This window comes from Lagopus leucura, unplaced genomic scaffold (genome assembly GCF_019238085.1).
Source record: "Lagopus leucura isolate 7727_CA_CO unplaced genomic scaffold, USGS_WTPT01 Super-Scaffold_73, whole genome shotgun sequence".
Classification (NCBI taxonomy): domain Eukaryota; kingdom Metazoa; phylum Chordata; class Aves; order Galliformes; family Phasianidae; genus Lagopus; species Lagopus leucura.
In genome coordinates this window covers 15,848,964-15,876,166 of record NW_024962252.1, presented here as the reverse complement: position 1 = coordinate 15,876,166, position 27,203 = coordinate 15,848,964, and the positions used below count along the sequence as shown (strand labels likewise).

The following is a 27,203-nucleotide window of genomic DNA, read 5'->3' as shown; positions in this document are numbered from 1 at the left end:
TCTCTGAAGATATTCAAAATCTACCTGGACACTTTCCTGTGCAACCTACTGTAGGGGGTTGGACTAAATGGTCTCCGGAGGTCCCTTCCAAGCCCTGTGATTCTGTGATACTAGACTTATTATAAGAAAACATGGCAATTAAAATTAAAAATCCCATTCTAAATTTCAAACACTAGTTTTATCAATTATTATCTTACCACTAATGATTACTTCTACAACTTGCTGCAAAGCTGAAATCATGTACGAGATGACAAGGAGAAAAATCAGAGTATTCTGATTTTGCATTTTTTCGTTTTCATTTACATTTTACATCTCTACGTTTTTTCATAAACGAAATACATCGGGTTTCTTATGCACATTAAAGCTGAATGTATTCCCTCAGACACTCTATTTGTATCAGTGTTATGCTCACAAAGCGTGCACATCAGAGTGACAGCTAAAAAGTCACAGAGCTTTGCACATAATCTAAAACTAAATCTGTATGTAATTTCCTTCCTTTTGTTAATTGAAGATTAAAACTAAATCAAGGGGAAGCCTTCTATGAGACTACTTCCAACAACAGATGACTCAACTAGCACCTGAGAATTTGTTGTACTTGTGTGTACTGAGGTTTTGAACTTCCTGTTTCAATAAAATACCAAACAAGTTGTGTTTCCTTTACAAATAAGCTATTACATCAAGCCCTGTTCCTATAATTTCAGTTTTTGTCTGCATTCCAACATTTTCTTTGGCAAATGTAGAAACATTCTAATTAAAGAGAAGAGAAAAACAAGCAACATTCATCATGGTAAGAATGAATGTTCAAGAGAACATCCTTACTGGTTACTTCTTTCATTCAATTTAATTTGGCTTCTGAAATACACTTAATTACAGCATGCAGTTGTGTGAGATGAAACCCAGTTAACAGGTTTTTTACTAATAGTGTGTTATCAAAGCTATCCAAGGTAATAGCCAATTCCCCTACTGCCATACAAACGTAACACCATCTATGTGAAGTGACTGAAAAACACTTTTAGAACACTAGAAAAAACTTGAAATATGCCTTTCTGTATGGCCAATCTCTCCTATCATCACAGCCTGATAGATCATTTAGCACATACTTTGAATTTTTTTTTTTTCCAAAGAGAAAAAATCCTGTGTTTACCTCAGCATGATCTGTAGGATCAGAGCTATAAAAATCCTTTACAATGCTCTCTTTCCTCAATTACCAGTTTTTGCTAATGTTTAGATTACAGATCAAAGGTCTCTTTCTTGATTTGCAATTGCCACGAGAAAGACAACTTCCACAGGAAAAGTTAAAGAGCACATACCTGCAAACACGACAAATTGTCTGGCTAAGTACAATATAGCCTACATAATGCAACATGCGTGTTTTCTATTCTAAATTGATTTAACCTTGGAACTGGAAGTGCTGACTCACCAAAACAGAAGTTCAAATTTTAAAAATGACATTATACCAGGAGATATATAATTAGACTCATTCCATTTTGGACAAATAAATTCACTGTTCCTAAAATGTGTTCATGTGCATCTTCATGAAGAGCACTGCCTCTTTTAGTAATAAAGCAGGTAAATTGCCAGGCAGATGCAGTAGGAGCAACAGTCACCCTGTGGAGTTGTGTGACAGACAAATCTGGAGTGCTGTAGAAAGAGCATGCCCTGTAAATGGTTGAACCCAGGAGAAGGTGATAAAGACTTCTGATAAGAGAATTAGCCCACACTACATCTCAAATATCTTCAAAGACAGCACGAGGCTAGAAATAGTCCAGTTAATCCTGAAAAAAAATCCTAAATTTGACAAACGATTTCATCAACCTCCAGAAAAGACAGAATGCTTCTCCTGCTTTGTCTGAATACAAGCCAATTAATCTTTTCCAGGTATCTCCTACATGAGTAAGCAGCAACTTGTCCAATCCACATATCAAAGAGAACACAGCAGAACTACAGTGCTTTCAGAAAGCACATATTTTGTTTTATAAGCTTATGCTGAGTCACACTGAAAACTCAGTGGAATGGGACAAACAGCACTTTAGTTTATGCTGTTCTTTTATTTTTTCTTCTAAACCACAGCTGACCCAGCCATATAATTTCAAATTACAAAGTTTAGCACAAAACTTTTTTTCATCAACATACAGATGGTTGTTTACCTCCTTCATGTTGGACTAAACCCAAAATTCAAGACTACTCCTCAATAAAACATGAAGTGCTTGACCTTGCTTTGTGTTGAAACTGCAGCTCTTTTGGGCACTTGAAAATGATCTCCCATCACATAGGAATGTCTGAGGTTAGGCAAAACTATTTGGAAGACATCTAAAGTTTTTCAGATTTAACATGCTTGCAAGGTACCTCTTAAATTGACTCTTAAATGTTTATTTCCTTTGACTACAGGAAGCTGGTATTAACTAAAAATTTTACATGTTTCCCCTGGATTCTCCAAAACATTTTACTTTAAAAGGTACTAATTAACAGATACTCTTAAAACAGCCAACAAAATTCAGCCTCTTTCAGACTACCCATAAAAATCCCCTCCCTCAGGCAGGCACACTCCCCTTAAATGTCTCTTTTTACAGTAGCTTTAAAAATACTCATGCCGTGTAGCAATGCCTGGAATAAGGTCAGCCTGGAATCAGTTCCACAGGTAGAAGTCCCTTGTGTCAACTATTGCCAGTCTTCCACTCGAAATGAAGTTAATAATGCTTCAGGGGCCACAGATAAATTTGGTAGAACGGAACATGGAAAAAGTGTGACCTTCCAGACAGCTCAGAAAAAAAAAAGATGGAAATAATCTTCCTTAGATCAAAAGGTTCTTGGGTCAGATGCTATCTTTTGTTTTGGATTTGTACAACGCATTGGGATCCAGAGTCCTGTTTTATGTACAGTAAAAAACAAAGAAGAAATTCTACCTCTCTAATTGTGAGGCCCTTTTATTTTTTAATTTATTACAGCCTCTGGGAACTCCTTCAGGCAATTATTTAGTAATAGTATTTGAAAAAATGAATTTAGATGATCTTTTAAATAGTTCTGATAAATAGGAAATAACTTCAATGTACAAGACATAAATCATTGTAAGAAAAACACAACAGTAGAACTTCTTGTCTTTGGAAAAGCCTCCAAGGCCTATAACAGAATTTCATCAACATGTAATAAATCACTAAACAGTAAGAACAGAAGTATGTCTATATATACATACATGTACCCATAACCCTAGTAAATCAAAAACAATGCAAAATAAATCTTCTGAGGATAGAATTTATTTTTGCAACTATCTTATGATTAAATTTTACAGCAGATATATTTTTTTTTCATGTGGTTGAAGCAAAGGTAAGAAAGTTAGGAATCAAAAGAATCTATTATGACTTTTATATCTTTGAAAATAAGACTAACAGGACTCGCATATGTGGCCATTCATATATATTGGATTCATAAAGTATTTTCTTCATATTAGCTGGGAATTATTTTAACGTCAGTTTTTGGAGGACAGAACACAGCATTTAAGATCACACCTTAGATATGTTTGTAAGAGTCTGAAAAGACAAGCAGTATCAGCTAATTTTTCTACTGCTCTCAGGAGATGAAGAAGACTTTCTTTGCCATGTTATTGCTGAATTTCGTTCAGAAAAAAATAGCTTTTCAGGTCTGTAGGCCATGATCCTACACTGTAGAGACTGTCATGTGCTTCATTACCATAGACTTTTGAACATGAGTGGAGTTGTAATCTCAGAATCACAGAATCACAGAATGGCCAGGTTGGAAGGGACCTCAAGGATCATGAATCTCCAATCCCCTGCCACAGGCTGGGCCACCAACCTCCACGTTTAATGCTAAACCAGGCTGCTCAGGGCCCCATCCAACCTGGCCTTGAACACCTCCAGTGATGGGGCATCCACAGCCTCTCTGGGCAGCTGTTCCAGCACCTCACCACTCTCTGGGTAAAGAATTTCCCCCTGATGTCCAACCTAAATCTCCCCTCCCTCAACTTAAAACCATTTCCCCTCGTCCTGCACATATCAACCCTTTCAAAGAGTTGATTCCCCTCCTGTCTGTAGGCTCCCTTTAGGTACTGAAAGGCTGCAATGAGGTCACTCCATAACCTTCTTTTCTCCAGGCTGAACAAGTCCAGCTCCCTCAGCCTGTCCTCATAGGGGAGGTGCTCCAGTCCCCTGATCATCCTAGTGGCTCTCCTCTGGACCCTTTCCAACAGCTCCCTGTCTTTTTTGTACTGCGGGCTCCACACTTGGACGCAGTATTCCAGATGGGGCCTCACAAGAGCAGAGCAGAGGGGGACAATCACCTCCCTGTCCCTGCTGGCCACCCCTCTTCTGATGGAGCCCAGGATACCATTTGCCCTCTGAGCCGCAAGAGCACACTGTTGGCTCATATTAAGTTTTTCATCTATCAGGACCCCCAGGTCCTTCTCTGCAGGGCTGCTCTCAAGGACTGCTCCTTCCAGCCTGTATGGATGCCTGGGATTCCTCCAGCCCAAGTGCAGAACTTTGCACTTTGCTGTGTTGAACCTCATCAGGTTCACCCGGGCTCACCTTTCTAGCCTCTCGAGGTCCCTCTGCATGGCATCCCTTCCTTCAACCGTAATACATCTTTTTACTTAGGACTAAATGAAGAAACAGAGCAAGGAGTTTGTTAAAAATAAGGGAACTTTAACTAAACTACTAGGATTCTTTTTTGCTGGCACCACCACATGACATGGTGCTTTAAGTGAGTCAGATTTATAACTACTTTTACTGCCTGGATATAGTGTACTACCATTATGATAAACAAAAACCACCAAGAGCATCTCAGCAGCTGTCTCCACTAAAACTGCTAGATGAGAGATTTTCCTTTTCAAACACTAAGACAGCTATAAATAGTCCCCTCCATGTTCCACCATACTGCGGCCTCTGCAGCACTTCTACTTAGAGCTATGATTAAATATGTTACTGTCAGTATTACAAGAGTGATTAAATGCCTCTGTGTCAGATTTCAGTGATAAGAGCACATAATTCAACACATTTTTCCTCTCATAAAACGACATTACTTGCTATACACATTTAACTGCTCTATGTAGAAGTAGTGCTTTCTAATTTCACCATTTAAGTAAATGGAAAGTATTTTGGACTGATCATTTTGATCATTACACATAAACAATGCATATAAGCCTGATTTGTTGTTATGCAATAAAACATACATAAACAATTTCATCTACCATAACAAGTGTGGGGATCAAGTGAGACAAAGCGGGATTTCTGCAGCTTTATCTCTATAGCCCCTGTGGGGCTCCAATGGTTTAAACAACAGAAGATTATTCATATGAAGGAGCCAAGAAGTTTTCTAGCATACACTCTCCCCCAGAAAGTTACTCTTTCACCTTGCTCTTATGAGAAAGATGGAACACTACTTCTGTAACTGTCACCCATACATCTAATATAGCTTCTATTCATGAAATGCTGAGCATAAATAAATACGCTCTTCACTGAAGGATAATATATTTAGACAGCAGTGATTGAAAACAACCATATCCTAGGCTTTAGGATAATATGCATTACTATCAGTTTACTGTAGAAAAAATATAAAAGCTAAAAGCTGATTATTATTAGTATCAAGCATTACTGCAAAGTGTACGTGACCATCCGCCAGCAAGCCTATAATGAATCATGCAGGCAAACACAATCACACTGTAACATCACCAGAAAAGAACAAATAGACAAAGGCACATAACCTTAACCAGGCTTTTGCTACCATGGAAAAAAGACCAAAATAAAACTTTTGTTTTTAAGCAATAAAACACTACTTCTCCAATCTCGATTTTCTAGAGGCGCAAGGTCATTGATCAGAAAATAACACAGAAGTAGAATATGATCAATTACAGCACGGCAGAAATCTATTCAAACTGTATCAATTGAGCAAGATAAACATCAATTTCTTTCTGGCAGGGAACATTGGCTACAGAGAACACTGGGTTGAACTCTCCTCTTTCTAATACATCAATTCCAGCTTCCTCAGCTCAGATTTTGCTCACTTTTCTGATGCACTGTTATCACACTTATTTCTCAAACAAGTTTATGGAAACACATCCTTGTATTTCTTCTCCTTTAAGGATCACATCATCTCACTCAGAACAAGCAAGCAAAGAAAACCTGCAGTTTTCATTTATGAAATGTATACTATGTTTATATGCAGAGAAAATCTGTTTTGGAATCAGCCATCCTGTCAACACTTAGGGCCTTTGTTTAGCAAAACTTTCACATTAATCATTTTTCATTTCCACATTAGCTCAAATCAGTCAAACACAGAGAGGAAACTGGTGGCATGTACTAACACTGCAAGTAAAATAACCAGTAAGAGTTTCTGTGACCGAAGTGCAGCAGAACATCAGGATTCTATTACTGAGATCTGCAAGTTCATGGTGCCACAAGCAAGGACTGGAATATGGCCAAAAGAAATTACAGGCACTGATTTTTATCACAGAAGTTTAGGTATGTAGCCAAAACAGAGCTAGCTCTTTGTAGCACCTAGCTGATGTGTCACAAGCAAGTTGCTGCAGGACACGATCATGTGCTCACATACAGGTAGAGCAGCCAGGAAAGCCACACTGGTAGGTGGGCAGCATTCCCAAAGTGGGTTCCTGAGCAATCGTCAGATGCATAACAGGTTTCTGAACCTGCTTTATCCAAACTGTTTTTTATGAATAGGCGACATGTCTTAAAAAACATTGCTTGGATAAAATTGGCCTTTTGACTCAGAATGCCTTTGTAAACTAACATTTAAAGAACATGGTCCACAAAAAACTGATATGTCTTCCTCCTTCCAGTTCGAGCCAACTTCCCTAGTATGGAAGCAGGATGTACTTCAAGTTCTCATGTCTTCATTGGTAATAAAGGATAAAATTAGTGCCAGGCTCAACAATCTGTCTTTATTAAATAAAAATAGTAATTTGCATTCTCATCCTGAGCATATGAAAGTTCTTTTCTTTCTTGTCTATAGCAGTGAAACAAATGTATGTAGGGATTATTCTGAGTTATTCTGGATACAGTGCAGGCAGAATAACACGATATTAGAGAAGCAGCATACGACTTGTGGTAGGCAATGGCCTGATAAAATGCTCTTGAATTAGTATTTAAAGTGAGACCACGGCAGATGTAGTAACTCAACTTAATGAAAATACGAAAAATGAAGGTAAATGGTTTTCAGGATTCCTGCTGATTGTGAATTGAACTGCTTGGAAAAAACTGCCTGTGCACCAGCTTGCACATTATAACATTTCTACTGACAGCCACTACAGTGAGTTTGACCAAGTGTTATTCACCTAAGCTTTCTTGTTAAACCAGTAACTACAATAAATGTAAGTGTAGTTCATTTTGTACTCACGTAGGCAGGGCAACCAATTTTGGTTTAATCTGAAGTTTCAGAGATACTCAGTTGTCTTTGGAGTTAGCTGACAGAGGACTTACTTCTCACTAGGTACAACAAATGCCAATAAAGAGGGGCTGAATATGCACTATACATATGAATAGACAAACAGAAAAACACTCAAAACTAGATTTTTAAATTTACATCTGTTTCAGTGAGAATTTCAGTGAGATTTACATTTCACGTATTTCTCTGGTTCTGTTCTCTGGTCTGGATCTCTGTTACACAATAAAGCCTGGAGTACTGAGTCCAGATGTGGAACCCTCAGTACAAGAGAGACATGGCCCTTGCAAACTCATCCAGTTGAGGGTCACAAAAGTGATCCAAGGAATGAAACACCTCTCCTGTGAGTACAGGCTGAGAGAGATGGGGCTGTTCAGCCTGGACAAGTCTGGAGTTTGGGGAGAGAAATATCTGAGACTGGGTCAAGGGAGACCTGATAGCAGCCTCTCAATATCTGAGGGAGGGCTGTAAGAAAGAAGAGGACAGACTATTTAACAGGGTCTGTTATGACAGGACAAGGGAAAATGGTTTCAAACTAAAAGAGGGAAGATTTAGACTGGATATAATAAAGGCTTTTTGCAATAAGGGTGGCAAGGCACTGGAACAGGTTGCCCAGAGGTGGTGGAAGCCCCGTCCCTGGAGACAATCTAGGTCGGGTTGGACAGGGCTCTGAGCAACCTCATCTAACTGTGTCCCTGTTCATTACAGGGGGGTTGGACTACAGGACCTTTAATGGTCCCTTCCAACTCAAACAATTCTATAATTCTAAGATAAGAAAGCATTCTTCCTTTATTTCTGATCCTGAATATTTTCATTTCTGCTCGTCTTCCATTCATTTCAGTAGTTTCAATCCTCCAGCTGTAATATGGCTCAATACTTATTATACCATCTACTGTCTAATTTCCTGGAAACAGATGTCTCATTCTGACATGGAAAATCCAGCAAAGATATGAGATCTATTGAATGAACTATTAATGAATTCATTAATATTGAGAAAATAATGAGTGAATCAAGTGCCATTTACTATAAAGTCTGGTTCTCATTTGGACCAGCCATGAAAGCCAATATCTCAGCTAGTGGTAGAGGTGACACTCCCTGGACATAATGATGGTTGTTTAACTAGTCCAATGAGTGTATGGGGAGAAATCTGTGTCTTTAAAAAAAACTTTTCACACAAATGGCTGAGGATTCACACATTCTGGCTTACTTTTAAAATGCAATTCTGTTTCAAATGAACAGAGTTCCTGGCCACGGTTCATGTCATTAACAGCTTTGAGAGCCTTGGGCCATCCTCTGTCTGCAGACACAAGGGTATTTGCAAATTACAGTAATGGAGACCAGACCCACACTGCCTACTTCAGCAGCTCCTGACCACAGTGCACACTACACACCCCAGGAAAAGCTTCTGACTGATACTAGAAAAGCCTTCTAAATTGGAGGCCCACAGTTTGCCCTTGAAGCAGCACCTTTTTCGCAGTCCTCAGACTCTCTGTTTATTGAAACCTCTGTCTCACAAGCATGTGCTATTTCTGTTTATTGGATGTACAACAAACTAAAATTGTGCATCAGCAAGCTCAGGTAAGATGTGGGTGACTGCAGTTTTTCTCCACTGTACTGCAGGAGTGATGAGGTAAATATCTGAATACGAGGCAGCCGGTTTCAAACAGAACAAGATAGAGGTTTTAAAAGCCAGAAAAGAATCTATTTTAAATTAGTTAAAAGCTATCAGCAGTCTGATCCTAACTTTCTAGATTGTGATGTTGATAAGCTCTATGGAGTATATTTTTTACACCATTTACTGTAAGCATTTAAAAAAGCACTTTTTGTAAAACGAGAAAACAAAAGTAGCAACAAAGCAATAAATATCTGAGAATAATCTGGTTGTAAATTTCTATTAGCCAAGAGCTTCTGTTTGGGCAAAAACAATCTTTGAAACAGTCTCACTCTCATGATTTTGGTAATAGGATTAACTGTATTCTTTTAAATTTCAGCACTACAATTAATAATATAAAATGCAATTGTTCCACTATTGCAATGAAATTTAAAACTACTGTGATTTCCAGTATTAAACCCACTGCTGGCAGTAGTGCAGTAACTGTGCTTATCAGTTTGCAGGCATTAATATTAACTTGTGGCTGATGATTTTAATTTCACGACTGAGAAAATGCAAGAATTATTTCAAATATATTAATTACACTTTCGTCATCTGGAGAGGGATATTTTTTTTTCTATAAGCACTTTTCACATAGAGTTCCAACATAAATATTTTTCTTTCTTTCAGGCAAGTGATGGGGTTTAGTGAGAAAAATTAGAGATGAAAAAGCTTATTAGGTCACCTAATTCTTATTGCTGCCAGCACAGGATTTTCCTTTACATATTTCAATGTTTTGCCCATCTATATTAAATTACTCACACAACGGGGATTCCACTGCTTCTCACGAGAGGCTTTTCTGCAGACTAATAGATCTTTGCCTTTGAAAATATTTATTTGTACTCCCTATGAAATTAAAATAAAGCGTAAGCCATAACTCCTAAGTTTTTCCCTGCCTACTGCAGTCCTGCCTGGAATAATGCACAGCTGGCTGAAAACTCTGTCCTTTGCTAGCCGTCCTTCATCCTTGCAAGGGAGTTCCAGAACAGGCACTGTTTAAACATTGCAGCTGACATGATGCTCTTAACCTGGAAAAATGTGAAGGAACGATCTCTTCAGGGTGAACAATGTAGTTAGAATCATAGAATCACAGAAAAATTAAGGTTGGACAGACCACTAAGAGTATCTATTTCAACTGTCAACCCATCACCGCCATGACCACTCGCCATGTCCCTCAGTGCCGTATTTCTTGAACCTCCCCAGGGATGGTGACTGCACCACCTCCCTGGGCAGCCTGTTCCAATTCAGATTGAACTTCTTGTTGGTCTGGTTTTTAATCACTTCATAGTCCAAGCGAATTTACTATGAAAGAAATGAGAATCAATGGAAGAAAGTTGGGATATCATAGTCTGAAAATTGTAAGAAAATGGGGACACATCTCAAAACTGAAGCAACCATCACTTCGTCAATAAATGAAAGTGGAAATTTTAGCAAAATACAAGAAATCGGGTAATGTAAAACTCATTTCTCATCATTGTTTGTAGAAAAATGTTTTGCAAAAGCCTCTTGTCTTCCCCACACAGTCTGCAGCAATGAGGTTTTTATAATAAGCATGAGGCCAGCTCTTGTAACGTCTAGTGAACTGCATGTCATTAATTCCAACTAAGCTCAGGTGCTTCCATCTGAACTTGTTATTCAAAAGTCCCCTTATAATCAGAAAACAGAAATCCCTTTGACTGCAAGGAAGCCTTGTGTGATCTGATGTTTATATTTAATCAAAGAATCCCACCTTGACATCTTCCTCAAGAACATAATCTTCACTGATAGAAAAAGAAAATGTGCTAAGGTGAATGATAGAAGAGACATTCTAATTGTCATCTAGTAATTATTTTAAATGTAATTTAAGCACTTCTATTCTTAGAAATGAAAATTGAGTAGGAAACAGGCAAAGGAATGCAGAAATTATTAACAACATCAGCTGATTATTAATTCGATGGATCAGATTTAAAGCTATTTATATTTAAGAAAAATGCTATTCACTGGCTATTGCTATTGATAACATCTCCCACACTACATCTGAAGTAGTAAAAAGCATTAATGTTACCCTGAAGATGAAGGCATGTCGGTTATTTGAAGTAGAATGCGATCACTGATATGACTGAAGACATTGACTTAAGAATCAAGTGAGAAGATAAAGCTACAAGCAAAACTTTCCATGTTCATGTTTTACCTGAAGTTAGAAACTGAATGTTGAATGAATTGACAATATTTGCAAACATATGTTGGAGTTTGGGTGTAGTTAGCCTGAGTGGGGACTCACATTCAGACAATACAGACATCACCAGTGACTGCCACTGGATTTCATTTACATGTATCTCTAATGAGACAAAATTAAGATTTCTCAGAGTTCTGAATTTTCTCTGTGTAGTGAAAATACTCATTAATAATTTGGATTAAGATAAAGTGAAGTAAAAGGACTTCCTAATTAGTTTATATTGCGATAAAATAGAATACTCAAAAGAGATTTGATCTTCTGTACACATTCCACTGGAGATGGAGGATTATCTTTCCAGCACATGATTTATTTGCAGAGATAAAGTGCAGACTGTTACCCAGCCAGTGAGGTAGGTCTGTTAATACCAGCAGGAGGAGTTTCACTAGGTGGCCATAAGGAGGAAGCTGCCTAATCTCAAAAGGGACTTACTCTTGGTATCAGTGTGCAGTAGTCTTTTTTCTGTCCCATCACAAGTTCTGGTGCCTCAGCAACCAGGGCAAAAATAAAAAATAAATCAACAGCATGCTCTGAGTTCCTTCCTCTCCTTGTACAAGAGAGAGATGGATGATGAAAAGAACTCCCAGTTTGTGCTGTAGAATCAGCAAGAGGCACTGCTTATGAGAACTATTACTGGACTACATTTATTAGCATTGAAAAAAGCAAAGATTTATCTATACGGAGTGCAAAAACAGTTTTCAGTTCCTCTATCCTCTTCACATTACATATCCTCAATACAGTTCAACAAATATGAATATATGAAAATATGCTGCAAATATTTTTCTTGCACTCTCCATAAAAAGGTTAGCATATGTACTGTATTTTTTTCTTGAGGGAAACAGATGTCAGGAACTAGGTACCTTACTGTTGCCATAAATGTCCTCTCTGTCTGTGAAAACTTTGTTTATTCCTCTTATACGGTTTCTCACTTCCTTTTCGTTCTCTCTTTGACATCAGTTTATCTTTGAATTCAGAATCTGAACTTGGATGTGCTCTCTGGAAGCATGACCTGCTGTTATTATCAATGGAGAGTGCTGCTAGCAGAGGTGGGAACCTTCCGCTAACCTGAAGGATTCTTTGCAGGGGAAAGGTTTAAATCACAAGGACTGGGGGTATTTGGAAGGCCAGATTACCATCAGCTGCATGGACACTTTTAGAGTGCCTTTCTTTAAACAAACTGCATATACATTTTTCTTTGAGACGTCGGTGAGGCAGATTTCTCATTTTCCAAAAGCCTTCTGGATTCTTTCAGAGCTTTTCATATCAGCATTATTCAACACTCGCATAGCACAACAGAAGTGAAAGCCTTGCATAAGGATTCTAGCTTTAAATGGTCCAAATACAAAAACTGTAAGTCTGTCTTCAAAGCAGCATGTAGACAACATCTGAGCAAAGAGGGTGAGAACATCTCTGTTCATCTTTTCCAGGTATAATTTCATAATGCACAGCAAATACACGTGGTGCTGCAGAAGCGCTTACTGGTTTTAAAGGGCTCACTAGGAGCACTTTCTACACATTGGCATGCAAGTTGTTTCATTCGTTTTCAAACGGGTGGCAACCTGTTTAAACAAGTGCTGTATTACACTTCCCCCAGCATGGGGGAGAGACGAGGTACAGCACTTATAGCTGTCAGAGATACTCAGCAGCCCAACTGTGAGATCCTTAATGCTAACGGAATTCCACGCTCATTTTGTACTCGTGCTGTTCGACTTCAAGATGTAATTACACTTGTTACCAGCCACAATTTGCTGTCATCACGTAACTCTGAAGAGAACTAACAAAGCCTTTAGGGCACTGTAGCCAAACAATATAAAAATGTTAAGGAGGAAGGACGTATAGCAACTATTTGTCATAATCATGGGACTCACTTCCTACTCCTCTATGTGAGTGATTCATCTTTTAAAGATTAAAATAACAGTCATTATTAAAAAATGCTCACAGTATGAAAAACTGCCATCTGTGCTATGAATAGGAACTTCTGTAGCGCTGTGAAAATCTTTGATATCTGCACAGACTTTTTGTGCACAGATCACAGTTGCGCAGATACCTGCATGTTCTACGTCAGATGTTTCCTGAAATTTTGCATTTGGATTGATTAAGAAAATCAGGATGAAACTAATTAAAAAGTAAAAATTAGTAAGTATTTTGCGGCTTTGTAACGTGAAAGCAGGAATTAAAAAAACAAAAACAAAAACAAAACGTATTTCCATGTTATTGTTGCTGCTCAAGAGATGATATCACAAAGTTCCAATCTAACACCAGACGTATTATAGGTATGGTGGCATCTGCAGCATCCTAAGCACAGATGTACACACAGGTCTAAATTTAAGGACAATTTCAATTTCTTTTAATGTTAATGTGATCTTAGTCAAAAAGTTCTGAGCAGATGTTACATAACAAAAGCATAATATCAAAATAAAGATTCAAGTGGAAAACATTAAACGTCGGATTATCTGAGAAAAGACATTGCAGGTGTAACCAAGGCAGCCCAAGGAAGTTGTTCGAGTGCCTGCAGAGTAAGCAACGAAACTGATCTATTGTGCTGAAGAGATGCTGCATTTGGAGATTCCAAAAATGAAAACAAATTTGAGGCAAGAAGTCCACTTGTGTGAAGCTCTGACAGTTGTCTAATAACTATTATGAAAATAATAATAATATTTAGTGTAATTTACTAAAAGAAGCACAACTAATATAATAAGCTTCATAAACAGCTGCGTTTCAAATGTTGTTGAGGAGCCAGACAGAATATGTTATAAAATTCAATGCATTGATGACGAAGGTCAGCATAAGAATTTCAGAGACACTACTGAAAGCATAGCATCAAAAAATGGAGAGAATAAAATACCAAGTAAGAAAGGGATATCAAGATAACTTGCACGTTGTAAATTTAAAGAAAGGATGTTGGCAGCATTGGCTGCAAAAGAGAACACGTGGCTTGCAAACAAGCATTTCCAAGGGAAAAAACAAAGTCTCTACTTTTGGCCACTTTATGCTTCAACTAGTGATGTGTCATCTAGGAAAAATACTGTGTACTGAAATGATGGATTGGATGTTACAAGGCAAGATGAGAACAAGGAGACTGAGTCACTGAGACAGGGTGACAACTGAAGTTTTCAGTGGTAAGACTACTGACCTTCTGTCCCTTCAGTAAAAGTACAATGTGAGAATTAGTGCATAAATGACCTCCCTTCATAAGGACAGGCACTCAGAAGAGACGTGAAGAAACACTGGAGACAGAACATAGAGATGACTGTGAGTTCACAAGATGTTACGAGGGACGTTGGATATGAATAGAAATAAACAGCAGCTGCAGAAGTGAGTGGAATCCTGAGAGTTTGCTAAAGATGTAATGAGAGAGCAGTGCAGAAGTTCTGATGGAATAGAAAGGAAAATAGGGGAGAGGAGGAAAGATTGGTAAGATATGGCCATTAATTTTAGAAGCATTAAAGAACTGAATTATGGGTCTTGATGAAAGCAATTTGTTTTGGCTTCATGGAAAACATAATAATCTGGCACTTCTCTCTTTCAAAGAGTTTGAGATCTCAAAACAGATAAGATTTTAAGCAGACTAAAATTCTACTAGGGTTCAAGATCCTGTTCCCTGTTTTTTAAGTTATGAGTTCAAAAGTCTTATCCTTGTTGACATTTGTTCCTGAGAAATATGTTAAAATACTCCCAGCGAAAGAAAATATTTTGAAGCCAGCAAATGGAACTACCATAAACTAACATGAAAGTACCAGGAACCAAAGGTGAGGATTTAATATTAAGTGTCAAAATGTGAGGAATGTAAAAAACAGGAATATATAAAATACTTTATTGATTTATTCCAAGATGTAGAAAATGTTTCACCTCAGACCTGATTTTGCAGGTCCGCTTTTACACACTTTAGCTTTTGGCTTCATATGTAGATAAAGCATCCCTGTGAGTATGTGACACCAAAAACTACTTCTTGTTGCTGTTACTATTTTTCCCTTGTTAAAACATGAAAATTGCTGATATGAGAACTTGCTTATCTACTAAATCAACACTTCTGGTGTTTTAGGTGGCAAAGTCTACAGATATAGACTAAAGTAAACATTCTCTGATGTTTCCTCAGAAAAATCTAATACTTCCTTAGCTATCGGAGGTCTCACAAGATCTCTGCATTTGCCTGTCAAAGAGAAGCTATGCAGCTGTAAGTAAATGATAATTGGAAAGACAATGTTAGTGGTATCCAGGCATCTCTCTCCAAGCAGCTTGGTCGTACGCTGCATGGAATAAAACCAGGATTGGCTGAGTAAGGGAATTTGCTGTTTCCCAGGAAAGGAAATTGCCTAAAGCACATCTGGCCAAACGTTCTACATGTTTAGTTTTGACAAAATATACATTTCAGCTCTTCTTATAAGGTGAGTTCTGTAGAGCGAGTATCGTCTTTCTAAAAAGGGAAAGCTCTAATTTGTACTTTAAATATACTGAGCACTTATTTGCTATTTTATGTCAAATATTATATACACTCAGCTATAACACAAGCAGGAAATCCCAGCCTAAGCATCAGTATTTCATTTTGTAGGATGAATGTATGATGAATGCAAACGCTTTGCTCCATACCCTCAGTACAGTTAAAGATGAGAACAATGAACGTAATACTGAGAAGCAGCAACTGGCCCAAACTGTAGGTTTCCACTGAATCTCATACTGGCATATATAAGATTCCATGCCAAATTGTCTATGTTCCTTCCTACTTCAGTGTGGCTAAGAATGAACTGCGACACCTCGTAACTGGAAGGAGTCAGATCTCTGTCATTCAGCTTTTCTGGAACAAGCCCTGCCCTGCAGAATACTTGTTATGCCTCTGAGGCTCAGTAGAAAGGCTGCATTCAGGCATCTTCCTTCCTCCTCTCCAGTTTTCAAGGACGCAAATGTATTTAACTGGCCTTACTTTTCACACCAGATTTCCAAATTTAGCTGTTACTACTTTCTTTCCCCCTGAACTCTGCCTGGCTTCCATTCCCTGGAGAGGCAGAGAAGACCACTTCCTCCTTCACAGCTGGGAAAGCTGCTCCTGAGGGGATGGAAAGGGTGAAGGATCACAAACAAATGCTCCAAAAGATGCCCCAAATGCAGCACTCTCCCGTAGTGACGGGTTAAAGGGATGTATATTTATCCCGTTGGCAAGGTGAATGCTCACTAACGTTCCTGGGTGGTGGGAAAGAATTCTTCATTAGAGTAATATGAGTCCATCAGACCCAGATGGGGAAATAGCAAAACTCTCCCTTTCCCTTCAGTTACTGCCACCGTAGCCAGGAATTACCAAGGAAAGGTCAGGGAAATGTGAGCAGGGTGACCCCCAGGGTGCTACTGAAGAAGGGGGTGAGAAGCACGGAGAACTGGTGGTTCCTGCTCTGCTGGTATGGGTCTGCCACCCAGCATTTGTTGCCTCCTGCACAAGCATACCTGCACTTTCTGTACCTTTTCCCTGAGCTGCAGACAGCTGCCACAGCGATTGGCCACCAATTCATTCATTCTAAACAACAACAGCAACAAAAAACAACTGTAAAAAGGTGAACTGATTCCTCCTCCCAGTATTTATACAACCACAGTTCTCCCTAGTGGAGGTCTGAGATACAGCAGTGTGGCCAGGCAGCCTCCAAGCTCCGCTTTGTTCCCCACTGTGATGCTGGTCAGGGGCCTCCCAGAGTCATTGGTTTTCCTAAAGCAAAGTAGGCCCCACATCAAACCTTCAGAGTCTCTCCAATCTCTCCTCAAAAATCCAGCAAACCTGAGCTGCAGGATCAGGCTGGCGATGTGACTGACAGTGTGACATATGGGTGATATTGAGATCCCAGAACTGCTGCTGTAATCAAGCCTCTCTGACAATTTCTCAGTATCCCTTAAATCTCATCTTTTATATGTGTACAGTCCCTTGAGTAGAAATATAATAATTAAATCATCTAACAGACTATTCTGGTCATCCTCATCCTTTCCTTTTCTATTTCATAAAGGGACTAAAGAGCCCACAAAAATATAAGCAGAACAATTAGGACCATCTTCCAGTTCTCCTCATCAAGAAGATGCTTTCAGGGCTGCAGCATGCTGATTTTCAGCACTGCTCTTGTGGGAGTCCCATATTCCGTAGTCTAGCATTGAGAAGAACAGAAGAGGGAACAGTTAAGAACAGTTATACACAAGCCAACAGGAAACTCTTTAACTTCAGACAAAAAAAGCATTCAAATCAAATAATGAATTTGAATGTCTGGTTAGATATTCAGAAATCCTACACAGAATCTAGTGTATAAGTCTAATCCATGTGGCATAATAGCAGGTTTCTCAATTACATTGCAATAAACTGCTATGCACATGACAAAAAACATTCTTTCAAAACTTTCAATTACTGCAAAGAAAACAAAATATATCTGCACTGTGCAGAAAGGTACCAAAACTTCTGAGCAATGCAGGTAGCTGTCGCATTAATATACTTTGCTATCACCACAGAACCTTGAACGGATGGGAAATATATCATTTTCACACCAAACTCTACAAATACTGGACTGTATCTCAAACCCCGAACATTTTCTTCCATGTCCTCTGCCTGAAAGGATGAAGGTTGGCAGATGAACACTGCACAGGTCACAGTCCTACCAGAACTCCAACCTTCCTGGGAGTCTCCAGAATGGAATTCCAGAGACTGCCCTTTTCAGAAGTACCAAAGCATTATGTAAAGAAATCCCAACTGCTTTCGATAAGGTAAGCAAATGCAGTTAGCTGTTACAACCATTTTCGTCAACCCCTGAACACAGTTCTCATGATATAAAGAGTAAAATTACATTAATGTGCTATGTTAGACACAGCAAGCTGGGTAAGATGGTCTGCCCCAAGAGATGGTGGTGAGGCACACTGGGATCTTCCATCTACCACTGAAACTTTGGCATCTGATCCACGCTGGTTGGACGAGCATGGCATTCCCCTTATTTTAACTGTGAGAAACCTACAGCTCGTGGTCGCCAGCCAAGCAGAGCAGCGGGGTGGTTTCTCTCCAGGAATCAGCGCTCTGTAGTGCTGGTTTCTAGAAGCCAACAAGAGGGAAAGGAAACTCCTCTGACATTTCAGTGCACGCAGCTCTTTCCCAGGGGCTGGTGAGGTAGCATTCTGCTTTTGTGGGGACATTTCTCATTGCAGAGATCATGGGAGTGTGGAGAAGAGCAAAGCTCCTTTTTACAACTCTTTTGTACAGCCAAGCTTCCATCTCCTCTCTGAGATGTCCCCTCACCTTTCCCAGGTGTTTCCCACTTGGGAGGGCAGGAGCTGCCCCTCGCTGCAGGCAGTGCCTTGGTGCTGCTGGTGGCTGTGTGAGGCTGGATTTGCAGCTCACGTTGATGTTACCGCTATGAGACACAGCCAATTCATATCGATAAAAACCAATTAAAAAGAAGGATGAGCTTAAAAACATCTAGCTCCTGAAAGCCACGCACATAAATGATACTCGTGTCAGAGATCCTCTGACATATGGAGTCTGTGTCGGGCTGAAAACTTTTAATTCACCCCCTCTTGTTTCCTGTGCAAGGACGTGCTCCCGCTTGCTGCCGGACGCTCTGGACAGTGCCGAGTTACACCATGCCTTAAGCACAAGCTAAATCACACCTTCGCTCGGGGAGTTCATAAAAACAACCCCTCAAGTTTCTTCCAGAAGCACAAACGGGCGCGTGAACCGTTTCCCATCACCGCGACCGCACTGAGGAGCGCTGCCCGCTCGGAGCAGCTCCCGGTGAGCAGCAGCGGGGCCGCCCGCGCCCAGGAAGTCCCTCGGATCCGCCGGGGTCCCGCTCCCCCCGGGGCTCTCCCCGCCGTCCCGCGTCCGCGCGTCCTCCCGGAGGCGAGGGACCCCCCCGCGGAGGGAGGGAGGGAGGGGCGGCCCCTCCGCATGTCTGCCTTCCCCTACCAACTTATCATATAAGGAACGGGGGGAGCCGAGCACCGGCGGCAGCTCGGGACGCGGCGGAGCGGGAAGAGGCGTTCAAGGGGTGGGAAGGCGGCGGAGCTCGGGCCGGCTCTCCGTGGGCACCGGGCGGGCCGCCCGCAGCGCATGGCCGCGGGGCGCTGAGCTCCGAGCTCCGGGCCGGGACCTCCGCGGGCAGGAAGATGCGGCTGAGCGTCTACTTCACGTGGGGCTGCAGCATCGTCCTCGCCGCGGGATACAACGCCTTCGGGAAGGGCGCGGAGCCGGCGGGCAAGAAACAGTACCAGGTCCAGCACGGGCCGTGCAGCTACACCTTCCTGCTGCCCGAGGCCGACAGCTGCCGGCCGCCCTACGTGCCCAACGCCGTGCAGCGCGACGCGCCGCTTGACTACGACGACTCCGTGCAGAGGCTGCAGCTGCTGGAGAACATCATGGAGAACAACACCCAGTGGCTCCTGAAGGTGGGATAACGTTTCTGTCCTACGAATCGGGCTTGCGGTATCTCCCTAGCTATGTCGTGATGGGCTTCTTCCCTTCTAACATCCCTAATTTCACACAGCATGTGCTCTGTGCTAGGTTTCTGACCTGCTTTTCTATCCACGAGTTGTCTCGAGACTGAGAAGTTAACTTTCCAGCTCAGTAAGGAACAGATCGCTGCAGAGTCTGCCATTATGCTGGAGTTCTGCAGGGTTTGCTGTTACATTTGTGCCTTTTGGGCAACCAGTCATGGCACGGGTGGGCAGCAAGCATGTCTGAAGGCTCTGAAATGAGAGCAGCAGCTCGGAGTGTATAATTAACCAGCACGAGCTGTTCTATCTCTGTTTAAACAATACAGAACGTGCCGTTGTCTGGGGCATGATAAAAAAAATAAACTGAAACGTGATCTCAGAATTTGTAGGCAGAAAAGAGAGTAGGTAAAGCCACAGGGATAAGTGTAGCTCCACGTGAGGAATGCCAGCCTGGCTTGCCTTGAGGTTAGCCTGCTGAAGTGATGGGATTGCAAGAAAGTTCACTGGCGGATATCCTTCACATCCTGTAACATTTCCACTCAGACATGCAAATATTCAAGGAAAAACACACTCGCCCCAAGGTGTTTCAGATGCCACATAGCTTCCTTTAGTGCCACTCCATTGGAACTACAAGATTTGTTGCCCAAATGGCAACATTTGTAAAATTATACCTGAAACAGCTGGAAAACACTGCATCCATTGCATCCATTATACTGCATCCATTCTTAATGTGACTGGAGAGTAAACCTCACCACCATGCCACATTTCTACAGGAACTTGATTCTAGACGTGACAGCTCAATGTATCTCACTGCCACCTGGAAGAGAGTGACAGTACAGTTTAATTGCACCATAAATGTGCAATTTCATGCTTATACCCATCTGCCAAGCAGTAAACACGCCAAGGACTTAACTGAGAATTTGACACAGTAATTGCAGGACGATGCCCTACGAGTTTATTGAAGAAATGTTGCAAATGGAGAGAATTCAGAACTCTCTGTAGTAAGCAGTCCCTTTTTCATTCTAAAATCACATCATTATAACATAATTTTGCATTGGGGTTGCCTTAACTCATTAGTTACAACATTACAGAACTAGCATGGCAGAATCAAAGAAACCTGCTAGTGAGTGTGTGTGTTTCAGAAGCAGAAGCCTCTTCAAAGCAGAAAGCGCATTGTGTTCATCTACCTGAAAATGAGCACAAAAGCTTAAATCCAAAACGCACACACTCAAAGTGTGCATCTAAGTCTGTCTTCATGGACTCAGGATGCGTAAACCCATAAATTTGGGAAAGCTAGCAATGTCAGTAGCCTTATTTTTCTTTTAATGTCACAGGCAAACTTACTTCCCTCCACATATGGACTTATCTTTCTACTTATTAATTTACAACACTCGCTATTGTAATGCTAGACCGACATTACCAGATGTGCAGTGCAGATGAAAACCACACAAAGTAACACAGCCTCGTCTACCCAGCTGGTAAGCAGCTTCCCAGCATAAACAGCAAAATCACACACGGTGCTCCTCTGTTAAATGCCACTTAAGTAGGAAAACAGTATCATAAGTGACATCAGGTAAACAGAAAGCAGCCAGCAAATTCCAGCATCCTTATTTAGTAAAAACTGCGCTTTTCCTGTCACCCTCTGGGAAGTCAGCTACAAGAGGAATAGGATAAGTGCCTCCAACCAATTCTTTAGGGGATCAAAAGAGAGATTCTGTTTTACAAGGCAGAGAAGCGTTTCTTTTAGTGGAGCACAGATTTCCAAGTAAGATGCTGTACAACAGACTGATTTTTTTTTTTTTTCCTAGCTGTTCCACAGCTAAACATCCTGTAAAATCAGCACTGTTTGCCTTTTTCACTATTTTAACACCTGCTCTCTATGTCATCTGTTTTGTTCACAAAGAGACTCCAACAAAAGTTGCCTTTCCTCAGATTTGCTTTGCTGGTGACACCTGGTCTGCCAAGTGAAGATGAAAAAGCAAACAATAACCTTTAAAGTTGCTTACTGGGTTCACTTGATGTCTTAGTGCTTTTGTTTTTAAGATCGCCAATACACATTCCCAGGTTCATATTTCAAGTTACCAAAATGTAACACCAGATTTTTCAAGGCTTGTAAAAAAATATATGCTCACCTAGCTTTTCTAATGTGTTAAAAATGTAATGTAAGATTAATTTTAAAATAACCTGATATTAATGCCTTAGCAATTGCATGAAAGCTGCTCTAGTTTGTACTTAAAAAAAAAAAAAAAGTTAGTTTTGCTCACTGAAGAGGCAGCACCACCTGTTTTCTTTTGAAGTCAAGAAAAATACACGCCACATTTTTAGTGCGGATCAACTTTTCAAAGCTGTTCCTGAAGTTCTGCACATCCCAAAACATTTTTACACTCCTCCCTCCCCCGTCCTGCCTTTAATCCATCAACTAAAGGAAACATTATGTTTCTGAATGAACAGTAGGCTGTATGAATGGAACAGCATGGGAAGTGTGCGCTTTATCTGGTTAATGGACAAACACAATGGGAAGAAAATTTGTTATGTAGGGCCAGGTTCTTTCCTGCTCTAGTCCTGCATACAGAGCAGAAGACTTTGTTCTGCCTTTGCTACCAGTTAAATTGGCTGCTGCTTCATGAAAACCCTTCCTTTTTTTTCTGTCCATACTGCTTTAATGCCTTATGCCACCACTGTACATACCACACATATAAGTGGAATGTCTTTTCAAAAGTAGATTATGCTTAAGGGTTCAGATGACATACCAGGACAAACCACTATTCCCCCTAATCCAGTGTTTAGCAGTAATCCAGTAAGCGATGCTGTAGAGCAGAGGGCAAAACCCTAGATCAACTGTGCAATAACATACCTGAAATGAACTTTCTTCTATGACCTTTCCTACTTGGGGATCAATTTATGTACTACACGTGTAAGATTTTCAATTTGAGGGGGTAGGAGTTTGAGATACAGATATAGATGAGGTGCAAGGCTGAAAGTTTTAAGCGTAGTCACTTACACTGGGCATCATCCTTGAGAACTTCTTTATATAACACTGGATTTTCAAATATTCCCAGAAGACGGGCGATTCCCATAAGGTCCACAATTAAACAAATCTCTATCCAAAATAATGGCAGTTTAATCATTTGGAACATGACAGTTCGACTGAAGGGACTGTGATTTTTCAGGTATTAGGGCACAGAAATAACCTAAGGCTTACTCGAATTTACTTCTCAGTACATAAACTAGATCAGGAGGATGTTGGACTCTGTCCAAAGCAATAGCATAAAAGAAGTGGGTCATATCTTTTCTTTCCTTTTAGAAACAGTTGAAAACAATTTATGATGAAACTGATAATAGCACATGGGATGTAGGTAATTTATTTTTTAGTATATCAGCAAGTCAAAAGACTAGAAGACTCAGATCTGTGCCAGGAGTCAACATTAAACATAAAACTAGAAGTTTACCGTGAACCATCCTAGAAGGGGAATACTTTGCTGACAGAGATTCAGTCTCTTTGCGTATTCTGAACTTATCTTTGCTTTTTCTTACCCTGGAAGCTAGAAACTCTGTCATTTTGAAACATATTTCTTCTCTAGGGAAAACATATTCTGACATTTTAAGATGTATGGGAATAGATATGTATAATATTTTATGAATAAGTACCAATGAATGGTTATAATTATTGCAATACTTATACAGAAGTGCATATCTCAAATATAAAAAAGATATTCTGACATGCATCATCCAGAAACATCTGCATGCAATAGATAAGGACAAATACATGTAAAGCACTGGATTTTGAAATACGCAAGAGATGTTTCTGACTGAATCAAGGGCTGCATTCCTTTCTTAAGTGATGCATCTGTTTTCACTTACATGTGAAAAGTGCTTGTTTCTGTATATCAACTATGTATTTGCTAAGCAAAGAATACTGGCATGACCAAAAAAGAAAATACCGTTTTAGTTTGAGAATAGTACAAGTTATCAGATGAAGTTTCCGAGCTACTTCAGATGATCTGACTGCAGTCTACTGCTGCTGCATCTCCTGTAGGTAAATTCTTGTGAAAGGATTTGAAATTATTCTTGCGTGTGTTTAAAAACTGATGTAAAGACTGTTTCTGTGTCATTCCACGAGTACCAAATTGATGAAACAGGTATGAGACTGTACAGAACCAATGAAAAGGAGCAGAGATTTTCTTGTGTAGTTCTACAAGAAAAAATGGAACTTGAGAGCTCATCATGTTCAAGATGTGATTAGAAGAAAATATGGTAGACAGATGCTTGTTTTACTGAACCAGTCTCTTATTAGCATTCAAAGTAGATTCTCAAGTGCTCTGTTTGTTATCAGTATGATCACAAATTAATCACCTTTGGCCGGTCCAAATAGCAAATTGGAAGACTTCATCAGTTGTTGACAATAAGTGTGGTTTTGTTTTCTGCTCCTTCAAGTGCACATACAGGAAATAAGCCTGGAGATGCCTGAGTTGACAGGCTTAACCAATAAATACACTGCAAAACTCAACAGCACAATCTCTAGAATGTTTTAGAACCTCCTGCTGAGAGATTGAATTCCACAGTGGTATTTATTTTACAGATAGTTAACGTATTAGTGCTCCTTCTTTGTTGTTCATCATGAATTAATTCAGTAATACGCACCCCCTCTAAGTCTACTGAGAGAGACAACTGATAACTTTTTTCTTGATTTCTTCCTCACCAGAAGAAGTAAACTGTGACAAAGGGATTGCCTAGAACTGAATTTTGCCTAAAAGACACAGCTGACTATTTCCATTTCTAACTTTTAAAATGGGAATATCAGTTCCTCCTGTGACTGTATTTTATTCTCATTTTCACACTACAGCGCTTGTGTTTTTGAAAATTATACATTATACATTATTCAATTCACAAAACTTTTGACTGTAAACCAAGGTAACTCAGTAAATCTCTAATTATTTCCTATCTTTTTATGTAATTTAATGTAAGAAACTCCTGTTGCACCTATTGTTAATGGGTGAAAGGCAGGAGCAGGACAGAGTAAGTTTGTCTTTCTGCACCAATATGTCCATTACAGGGACAGACACGCAAAACACTGCCAGCTGATTTAGAAGATATGCTCTCCGAGCTTAGATGAGGGTCTCCGGCAGAGAGGTGCCACTCTCTGATCCTTCTGTGGATTTTAGCAAACCCGGAATTTTGTCAGATGACTCAGACTATCTTAATTAGCTCCCTAGAGTAAGTTCAGTCTGTCTTTTGAGCCTGGAAGAAAAGCAAGAGGAATGGAAAAGCGGAAAGAAATTCCCCTTAAAGAGGCAGATTTATCAGTACAGCTGAAGAAGTTGCAAAAGCTAGCGTGCTGCACAGCTCTTATCCTGGCATGCAGCTTTGGAATAAATTTTACAAACCTCAGAATCCAGGGACATAAGTGGATGGAAGAAGCATGGAACATGCTATAGAGATGATGCAAAATATACCAGTAAACATTACACATCCCATTTGTTAAAAGAGCTCAGGAGCGACAACTGAATCAGGACTGATGGCCTTTCCTTCAAGTTTGGTGCTCCCATTCCCACATCCTGACAGAATGAAACAGAAGATGCAAGTTGCACTTCAGAGAAAAAGGGTTCTGGCAGCCAGTTAGTAATAAGAGGCTTACGGATGGGAGTCTTACAGATACCAGGAAAAACTGCAGATTTTCTTAAGCACTGAGGGAAAATGGGACAAAGACTGCTCTTGAATGAAAAAAATACATGGTGCATGTACTAGTATGTGAAACAAGGATATCACACTGAGAAAATACATTGGAAGTTGAAACGCACCCAAGTAATTCTCTCACTGGTAATAACAGCTAAACCACTGAGAAAACAGTTTGTCAGTGCACTATAAATATCAGTGTAACCTTCAGGAAAAAGGGAATTTCTGTGGGACCAAGCGAGAAGCTTTAGGATAAGCACGCACATTTTTACCTGCCATTTTAGTATTTGAATTTCTCAAAGTAACAAAACATAAATTACAGGTGAAAAAATAATAGGAGGATCAGATAATTCTGCAGGATTAAGTATCTGGAAAAAAACAGAGGGATAGCACTGTAATTTAATACTCAGAAATGCCTCAGAGATATGGCGCATTCCACAGTGGAACAAATTATACCAAATAACCTCACACATACCAAAAACGTGAAAGAGCACTTTACTACTGGAAATTCTGTGATCATTTCATTTCCTTTAGCAGATATATCTCTAGGAAATGGGGCAGAGGAAAAAGACTCGTGTTTTTTTCTTTCTCTACAATTCAACTACTGTTTTGTGAATCTAAAGTCTATTCGAAACTTAAGGGAAATGTTAAAGAATTCTTCAAGTTACAAAATCCAGATCCATACTTTGTGGGGAAAAAAAAATCCCACACCTGCAAACACTCAGAGTGTTGGTTTTCAAGTTGCCTAGAAAAATACAGTTCTATCCTTAAGTACCTTTTTAAAACAAATGCTCACTAAGTTTTCCAGGCCAAATAATTACTGAAAACCATGTTAGTTTTCATCTGTTAGCACAACAGGTTAACCCTAAAGTTAAGATGTTGGTTACAAGCTCAGGAAATGCATCCTGCTATTTGCGTGATGAAGAGGCTGGCTGTCCTCATTTCAACTTCCAGCGCGTTATGGCTTAGCCTGGAAAGAGAGAAGGGAGCTACAGGAACTTTCATATTGTTTTTATACTGCCCATACCAATCTTAATTACTTTCTCTAATAATCTTCCAAAGGCCTATTGAGGTCATAAGAAGGTCTTGCTGGTAAAAAATGAGAAACTGACGGAATACACAACCTTCTCTCCATTAACTCCTGTTACTAAAAACATGGAAATCTAGCGTCCTTCACAGAATAACGTTATTCACAGAAGCTGTAAGGAGAGAACCATTTCCATCTCTTAATGAGTGAATACTACACAGTTCTTGGGTGCCATCAACTTTCTCTACAGTTCAGTTGTCTTCAGAGATTCCTGTTAACCCCAGTCATCTAGCATTTTAACTTCACACAAAAACAGTGCTTTTCTCAGTTTTGTATTTGCATTCAGGACTTGAGCAACAACACCTATCTAGGGTACCATCTGGGGAATAACATTTCAACTTTCTGTCATCAATTCTGGTCAGATTAAAATCAGCTTTTTGTGGTAATATTTTCTAGTAATGTGGCTGAGAGCTTAACAGAGTGTTCTGTTGAACAGCTTGCTGCATGATCTGAGTATTACAGGAGGAAATTAAAAAGCTTTGCTGGATACATCACAACTACCTCCTACCTCAATGTTAGCAAGTTAAATTCTTGAGAAGGTATTCTATTTTACACTTTGCAGTGCTTTTTATTAATGTAACTATTTGAGATACTGGAACACTTATCCTACCAGGACTGGTTGAGAGAGCTGGGGCCGTTCAGCCTGGAGAAGGCTATGAGGTGACCTGATAGAGGCCTTTCAGTATCTACAGGGGAGCTACAAGAAAGACAGGGACAGACTCTTTAGCAGG

General features: G+C 40.0%; 2 protein-coding genes across 5 annotated transcripts in view; one reads left to right on the top strand and one right to left on the bottom strand.

The window, feature by feature from the left end:
- MCPH1 (microcephalin 1) overlaps positions 1-27,203 on the bottom strand; it is a 120,817-nt gene that overhangs the window by 15,233 nt on the left and 78,381 nt on the right. The gene's annotated exons all lie outside the window — the stretch shown is intronic.
- The window catches only part of ANGPT2 (angiopoietin 2), a 42,726-nt gene continuing 34,866 nt past the window's right edge, over positions 19,344-27,203 (top strand). For 2 of the 4 annotated variants that reach the window (XM_042889225.1, XM_042889196.1), the window contains exon 1: positions 19,345-19,664. In XM_042889225.1, coding sequence (XP_042745159.1) covers positions 19,386-19,664 — 279 coding nt within the window. In that variant the 5' untranslated portion in view covers positions 19,345-19,385. Of the gene's footprint in view, positions 19,665-27,203 lie in introns of all 4 variants that reach the window. The other 2 variants (XM_042889204.1, XM_042889215.1) reach the window with 2 other exon arrangements.